The following is an 8,738-nucleotide window of genomic DNA, read 5'->3' as shown; positions in this document are numbered from 1 at the left end:
AGATCTAGCATGGTTAATAGTAGAAGATCAAGACTAATAAAAAACAAAATAACAAAGAGAATAAATAGTAGGGCAACTGCTGATATTGCATAAATTGTAAATATTCAACTAACCTTTCCATTCAAGCATCGTTACTGCACCTTGTTAATTCTTGTTGGCCAGAGTCAGGGCAGGTGAAGTGGTGCATTGAGCAAGAGGCTCAGTAACAGTTGAATTAGGAGATTCAAAAATACTTATAGAAGATCTGGAGTCCTCAGGTAGACAACAAATCCTGGTCTTGCTAGGCAGTCAAATCTGTCTATTGGACTTTGTTAGAACCTGAAGGGTGTTTTGGATTGCTGAGATTTTGGAAGAATGTCTTGAGAGTGGCATTGTGAAAAAAAGTGAAAAAGTGCAAACGACTGATCACTTTTTTTATTACAAAGGACATCAAGTGGAAACAATCAGGTGGATAGGTTCATACTCTTTATCATAAAACTCAAATCTGGACTACAATAGGTGCCAATGCTTTTATTCCTGTGGTTGTGATTCCTATTAAAATCCTGGTACAGTAAGTGTGTAGGAGAAGTGACTTGTGGATTCATTCCAAGGGGGAGAGAGGAGGTTGTTATATGGTCCTCCATCTCTCTACAACGTACAAATATGGCAATATGTGGTACAACAAAAGACAACAGGGATATTGTTGTAGTACAACTGATGATAGAGTAAGAAAGACCAAATCCACTACTGCTGGATTTGGATTACAATTACAGGATGCTTTGTGCCCAGATTTTTTTTGGCAGTAAATTCAAATTCTGGGCCCGAACTTTTGCCCAGAAAATCAAATTTTACTGCCAAAATAATTCCGGGCACAAAGCCAGGCACGTGCCCGGATTCTACTTTGTATCCCGCAAATGAGTCTATGTGTAAGATTGGGACAGATCTGGATAGGATTAGTCCAATCATGAAAGCAATCTAAAGCAAACAAAAGAAATAGAAAGTAATGAAAATCACATACAAGTAGAATAAAGGGATAAGACGAAATAGGCAATAACATGGTCATGGTAAAAAATGTGCTTTCCAGTGCTTCTTTTTATACTTTTGGTCTGCTTTTACTCCAATCAAATTATGATTGTTGGTTTGCATTGTTTGCACAATTGTGTAAATCACTGCTCATCAAAGGCAGTTGTTGTTCAATTCAAGCGGTCTTGGTTTAAATACATATGGCCATCTTGTGTTTAATATTCAGCCCTTTCTTTCTACCTACAATTCTAACCACCAGATAGTCTGCTCTCACTACCTCACATTTCTTGCATACAACTTTAGCACTAGAAACTGGTTTCAAATCTACGTGATAGGATAAATGAGAGTTAATCAAGAACAATTTTGTAATGAAAGACTTCCACATATATGGGAAATTTCTCTTATCCTGCCACTTTTCTTGCTTTTGGTCTATTTGCGTGATTTTTGAACAAGCAAAAGTGATGCCTGCAGAGAGAGAATGGACCTACTGGTCCAATACCAAAAGATTGTGAGGGCAGCACCAGCTGCCAGGACCCTAGTACAATCTTAAATTCCAGTGGCCCACAAGCGCGCCTTGATGTAAATTGATGATGAAAGGCTCCAGAATCAAGATGGGGGTATTGATCAATTGTATGGAATTGATTGTTGGCTGAGTGACATGTGTCTCCCACCTTGTTTTCTACTTAGGGTTTTTCTTTCATCATGGTTTGTTTTTTTGCTGTTATTGGTGATTTTATTTATAGTTCTTTTGAAATCCTTTTCTTTCTTTTTTGTCACTTTTTTCATTTTATCTCTATTTATTTTGATCCTAGGCTTTGTTTTTTGTTGATCTTTTGAAATAATCTTGGGTGTGTTTGACATCAATGTGGTCTTGTTTTTTTTTGGTTGTGTAATGTTTAGAAATCTGGTTCTTTTTATATTAGATGAAAATGGAGACAATAAGTCAAAAAATTATCCAGTGTTTCATCAGAGGCACCATATCCAGCGGATCATTAATCAACGCTATTTCACCCCGATACATACGTAAACTTACAATACACAAATGAGTACTTTTTTTCTTTTTCCACAACCTCAAACAAGAGAATGCAACTCCAAGCAAACAAACTCATTTGGATCGAAGCTTCACAATCCAGCAAGGAGGGAATCTTCAAGATGCGTAGTTAATACCTCAGATCTCCACACTTCAATATGCCAAAAGAACACAACTAATTTGACATCTCAGTCTATTGGATTACACCCCAAGATGCTTGTTTTTTTTATTCAATACACAACAGTTTAAATATGTCTACATGATATAGACTATTTAGTTTTGACAAGAGTTGAAGGAAACTCGCTAAGACCGATTCCTAAGAGTTGTGATTTGACCATCGCATTGAACCCGGTACCTTCCTTGGAAAGTTCAGCATAAGTACCAGATTCTAAGATTTTTCCATCATCAACACTTCAAAAGTATCACGAAACGAAAAAAATGAGAAATGATCAGATTACAAAAGACATCGTCAAGAAACCGATGATGTAAACTGTTTATACTCACAAGATTATCCTATCCGCCGTCTTCAAGGTGCTGAGTCGATGAGCAATAATCACAGACGTCAAGCTTCTTTCGTTCATAACACTTTGAATGGCTAGGTTCACTTCATTCTCAGAAGCAGTATCCAGTGCACTAGTGGCTTCATCTAAGATCAAAAACTTGGGTTGACGAATCAAGGCTCGAGCAATAGCCAATCTTTGTCGTTGACCACCACTCAATTGCATCCCTTTAGGGCCAATCTCGGTATCAAACTTTTTAGGTAAGGCATTGATGAAGTCTAAGGCGTTGGCCAGAAGTGCACACTTCTCGAGAGTAGAATGTGATACAGGACTAGAGATTCCGTAAGTGATATTACTGGCAATCGTTCCACTTAATAGAGCCGGTTCCTGTGGAACTAAACCAAAGTTTGATCGCCACGATTCGGGTGTGAAAGACTTGATGTTATCTTCTCCATACATGATTTCGCCCGACTTAGGGTCGTAGAAACGTAAGAGACTGGCAGAAATGTAATAATCAAGCATTTGTGTCAGTGTGGTCGAAACACTTAGGATGATTCTAGTTTGAATAGTCAGAGATTCTCACAGTTGCGCGATTGTACTTTTTCCACTACCTGATGACCCAGCGATAGCTAAAGATGTCCCGGGTTGAATTTTCAATTCTAAACCTTTGAGGATCTCAGCAGTCGGTCGAGCAGGGTAATTGAAATGGACTCCTTTGAATGTGATTTCCTTGAGCGGTGCAGTGGTACTAAGAACTCGACCTTCACCAAGAACGACCGATGACTACCAAGTTTGCAACTCATTTAGATGACGTCCTACCCGAGCCCCAAACTCAATCATGGGTAAGAAGAAAGGCTTACTGGTCGAGCATCCAAGAGTTCGAAGACACGTGAGCTAGCGCCAAGAGCTTTCATGATGGTTGCAAACCAGCTACTTAGTCCTACCAAAGAGCTTCCCACGTATGCTGTGTAGAGCATCAAGGATGATCTGAGCGATTTTACAATGACATTGTGTGCCCGTTCGAGAATTTCAAAGTCAATGATGCTGATTACTGACCCTGATTAAATAAGAAACTCACAAGTCTCCCACTGAAATCTCGCCACGGCCTACAAGTGTACCACCGTATGTCAAGAGTGCGATCACGGTCAGGTTACCGGTGAAACCACTGCATTCCAAAGGTAAAAGCAAAAAAAATAGAATAGGTACGAGTCAGCGATTCATGACAAACTGGAATCAAAATCAATGTAGTGTAGAAGTCGGTCGCGCCTGCCTCCGAAAAACAACCCAGATGCGAATGCCTCTTTACGAGCAAGTTCAAAGATTTCATCAACTTTATTTGAAAAGGTCTTTTGTTCGATTGATACTGAATTAAAACTATGAACAGTCTTGACTTGAGTGAGTCGTTCCTCGGCAAAGTTAGTCATTTCACCAAGTCCTTCTTGAGTCAATTTGCTAAGCTTTTTCAAGTATCTTCCAAAGAAGACTGCACCGATCGCAGTCGGGGGAACAACTGTTAACATGACCAGAGTTAGTTTAGTTGAGATGTAAAACATCATTGAAACTCCGGCAACTGATGTAATTAACGCCCTTGTTCCATCGGCTAGATCTCGGGTGATCGAATCACCAACTATATATGAATCACTACCCAATCGTGAGATCAAATCGCCCGTACCACCTCTTCCATTTGATAAGCCTGCACCGCGTAGATCATGCCAAGTGATATCAGACTTGATGATAGCGTTAAAAGCCGATTTCCTGATTCTTTGGACCACACGTTGGCCAGCAATCCTCATGATTATCACTCGTAGAGTATTAGCTCCAGCCCCGATCAGAAAAAAGCCAGTTAAAAGTCCCGCAACACCAGGTAGAGAAAGAGGTAAGGCTTGTGATAATTCCGGAGATGTGAATACGTCGATCACTTTTCCCCAAAGAAAAGGTACTGAGAGTGTCACACTTGATGATACCAATAACAAGCCTCCAGCTACTGCAAGAATCTTTTTTTCAGGTTCTGCCAAATAAACCAGTCGTTTAAGTTCTGTTAATGAGATTTTTGAAGATGATTTTGAGGGCTTGGTCGTCGTCTTATCTACTGATTGTTCAGAAGATGATGACGGCTCGGAAAGCTGATTCTGATTTGCATTTGAATGAGTCATAGAAGTACGAAAATGTCTCGATTGTAGAACGCATCTCGAATTTGTAAACAGGTTAGATGAATAATTGATTTGGCTTGAAGTGAGTGTCCGAGGAATGGGAGTGATATAGGATGTCTTTTGAAGTGGTATACGAAGAGCGATCGTGTTGTAAGATCTGGTGAATCTAGTGGCTTTGAGATTTCCTCTGAGAAGATGGAAGCAGCAGCTACCCATGCTGATGGAAGACCGAGAAAGCGTGTTAGTTGAATGAGTTGATGAGAGTGACTGTTGGTTAAGGTTGAATGACTGCTACATGCCAAACTCTGGATGATGATCCTGATGATCGATTTGGATTGACTAAACTCAAAAGCCGGTCTCAGGAACTACTGTTTCACTCAATACATTTTGGGAACTCACACCACACCTGCCTGAACTCCTATCCGGTTTACAGGAGATAGGTTGAGGCCGCAGCAGTTTAGATCCTGTTGAAGGTGAAAACCAAAAATTCAACGTCCAAGTTGGTACTCCACCTGTGTGAAGAGAATTATAGCTTGCTTCCAAGGGCATATTGTTTATACACAGGCCTAGAGAACACCACAATTGCGATCAAGATTCAATTACATTTTAGAGCAGCTGGAAAGAAAGTAACAACATCTTCTGTTAAGGCCAGATTCAGGGGTGTTCTTGACAAGGGAAGAGAGGTCTAAGTCTGGTCATCTCGATGTAGTATTGAGATTGTCGGATGGGGAAAGGAGCTATTTACGATGTGGCATCATCCGTCAAGGTACACTGCAATCTGTGATATGTACACTCAGATGTCACAGAATAAGTTCATCATATCCTTGCACCTATAGAGCCAGAAATGGTAATGGAAACATCAAGTTTTCAGAGAAGGAGATTGACAGTGTCAGCCCGCCAACATTCTAAAGGTTTGGTTTCTAGCCCAAAAGGAGTTTGTTTATTCCACATTTAGATCTCCTGAGCTATATACCACAGCAGTGCTGCCATCTAAAGGTTAGACCCATCAAAAAGAGTTGTCATTGAAGTTCAGTGTTTAGCTGACAGTCTTAGAGCATCCACTATGGTGAGGGTGATTTATCGTAGATTTTGCGTTCCTGAGCGCAAAAATTAATCATGCGTGTTTTACCAAAGTTGGTAAACGCATGAAATCCACTATGGGATGATGTAACACATGATTCACCAACAGTAAATCACTGGAAATCAACCTGGTCCACAGTGGTATGATTTTGAAAGGAAATATCTTATTTCTCATAACTTTCATCCAAAAAACATCCATCAAATGCTTGCTGTGAGTTCTTCAAAAGACCAATCAATGCCCTTTTGGAGTCTTCAAATGACAATGATGAACAGCAGCATCATGGCTGAATGGTCTTTGACTTCTTGTTTGATAAACCTCACTGTCACACACCTCCTCCACCTCCTCACTTTCACATCCAAAAAGATCAAGATGCTCAAGTTGCTCAAGTTCAAACGTAAATTTCAAACAAGTGTACAACTTTATTAAAAATGATTGAAGATTTACAAATTCATAATTGATTTGGGTTCAAAAGTGTTGTAGGCTCACGCTATGGGACGGAGGCCAGGAAGGTGTCTGTGTATCTCTATATGTAGTACAAGGTACGTGCGCATTCAGAGAACACTCTCTCTGTCTGTGACATGTGGTGCGTATAAGTGTCACACGTGGTACATAGAGCTTATAACATTGTCCCCCCTTTAATGCCCAAGCTCCCTCTTGACGGCTCTGCATTCTGTCCACGGGAGACGTGCAAAAAAACCACGTGGGAAAAAACGCCCCCCTCTCACTTTCTCCATGTCCTGCGGTGTTGTTGAATTGCGTTTGGAAATTTTGAATGGAATTGTTGAATTGAGTCCTTGCTGTTTTTTAAATTTACCTCTGGCTCCCATGAATTATGGTCCCATCCGTAACCTTTCCAACTGATGAGATATTCTTTCTTGTTTCTTCTTTTTCTACAATCTAAAATTTCGTTGATCTCCCATTCTTCTTCGCCGTTGATTTCCACTGGTGCTGGCTGGTCCTGTTTCCGTTCGAGTATTGTGTCTGGTTCGTATTTACGTAGCACAGATACGTGAAACACTGGGTGTACACTTTTCATGGAGAGCGGTAAAGTCAGTTTATATGCTGATTTTGAAATACATTGGATAATTGGGAAAGGCCCTAGCCATCTATGATCTAGTTTTGTGCTTGGTCTTGTCGTAGATATGTTTCTACTGCTGAGCCACACCTCGTCGCCTACGTTCCAACGCGGTGTTGTTCGGACGGCTTTGTTGAATTGTCGTTCCATGGCTGCTTGTGCTCTTGTCAGGCTCTCCCTTAGTTCTGTCTGTACTTCACTGATGAGCTTCAGACGAGCTTCGACCGTTGGTATGCATTGTGCCGTGGATGGAATCCTGTTGAACGTCGGGTTAAAGCCGTAGTTTGCCATGAACGGCGAAACTCCTGTGGATGTATGGTCAGTGTTGTTGTACGCAAATTCTGCGATGGGAAGTAAGGGTTGCCAATTATCCTGCCGGTACGTTACAGAGTGTCGTAAATAATGCTCGACCGCCTTGTTGGCGATTTCTGACTGGCCATCGGTGCGTGGATGGTATGCCGTTGACGGGTGTAGTTGTATTCCTAGTTGCTTGTCCAATTTGCAAGTGATTTGAGAAATAAAGATACTTCCATGGTCCGAGACAATGGTCTTCGGGGTCCCGTGTAGTTTCCACACACTGTTGATCATCAGGTCAGCGAGTTCATCAGCCTTCATACTATCTCTGCAAGGTAAAAAGTGAGCCATTTTTGTCATCCTGTCTACCACTGTCAAGATTCCGTTACACCCTTTTGATTCTGGTAGTCCTGTGATCAGATCGTAGCTGATGTCAGTCCAAGGGCCGGCTGGGATCAGTAACGGCTCGAGTGTTCCAAAAGGCTTTTGTGTCATGGACTTAACACGCTGACACGAGTCACAGCCGTCAACAAATTGGTTTACATAGGATTTCTGACAAGGCCAGACAAAGCTGCGTTGCACAAGGTTCAGAGTTCTTGATCTCCCCGGGTGGCCTGCTAGCAGTGTGCTGTGTCGGCTCTTCACAATATCGGCTTTCAGGGTTGGGTCGTTGGGTACTTTGATCCTCCCTTTGTTGTAGAGGACTCCATCTTTGACTGAGAGGTGTGTTTTGATGGTTCTAACTTTCTCTGATATCGGGTTGTTGATTGTCTCGATAATATTCTTGATGCGTTCGTCTTCCACTGAAAATTGTCTAATACGCTTGATGATGTGGTCGTTGGTTGGTGCCTCCGGCTCCGCTGGTCTCTCTCCTCCGTCATCTGTACCCAGCACGTCCACCTCAAACCAGTGTTCTGCATCATCTAGGTGTACGGTTTTGTCTTCGAAAAATGACTCGACAGCACTTAGTTCAACAAATGTGTCCGGTGTCAGGTTTTCGGGTCGTATCAGCTGGCCAAAGGTTAGCTTTTTGTTGTTGGTAGGTTTGATGTCTGGTCTTCGTGATAGAGCGTCTGGTTTTGCTGATTTACGGCCCGGTCTGAATTTAATTTGGAAATCAAAACAAGCTAACGTTTCCGCCCACCTGGCTTGGCGTCGAGTCAATTGTTTGGTTGTCATGAAGCTCTCCAGATTCCGGTGATCAGTATATACAATAACCTCTAATTGGTGGGGGTTACCTTCTAGGTAGTGCCTCCACTCTCTGAAAGAGGCTACTATCGCTAGGAGTTCTTTGTCAAAGATCTCATAGTTTCGTTCGGCCTGCATCAGTGAGCGTGAAAGGTAAGCTATTGGGTGCAATTCGCCGTCGTCATCTGAGCGTTGAGAGAGTACTGCTCCAAGGGCGAAGTCTGAGCAGTCGCATTCGAGAATGAATGCCTTGTAAGGATTGGCTATCTTCAGGATTGGGGCGGATGTGAACGCTGTTTTCAGGGAGTTGAATGCCTCTTCGCACTTCGTGCTCCATACAAATGGTGTGTCTTTGCGGGTAAGTTCGTGGAGTGGTTGTGTCGTCGCAGAGAAGTCGCTAATAAATCTTTGGTAAAAG

General features: G+C 41.9%; 1 protein-coding gene across 1 annotated transcript; it reads right to left on the bottom strand.

The window, feature by feature from the left end:
- Positions 1-2,349: 2,349 nt before the first annotated feature.
- MELLADRAFT_23558 (uncharacterized protein) lies at positions 2,350-4,586 on the bottom strand (the record flags this gene model as incomplete). The annotated part of the gene is made up of 6 exons (XM_007408607.1): positions 2,350-2,443; positions 2,537-3,028; positions 3,116-3,315; positions 3,393-3,519; positions 3,611-3,697; positions 3,814-4,586. Coding segments are annotated over 6 exons (1,773 nt in total), but the record flags the coding sequence as incomplete, so codon positions are not given.
- Positions 4,587-8,738: the final 4,152 nt, after the last annotated feature.

This window comes from Melampsora larici-populina, assembly GCF_000204055.1.
Source record: "Melampsora larici-populina 98AG31 unplaced genomic scaffold MELLAscaffold_13, whole genome shotgun sequence".
Taxonomy (NCBI): domain Eukaryota; kingdom Fungi; phylum Basidiomycota; class Pucciniomycetes; order Pucciniales; family Melampsoraceae; genus Melampsora; species Melampsora laricis-populina.
This window is presented reverse-complemented; position numbering and strand designations above follow the sequence as displayed.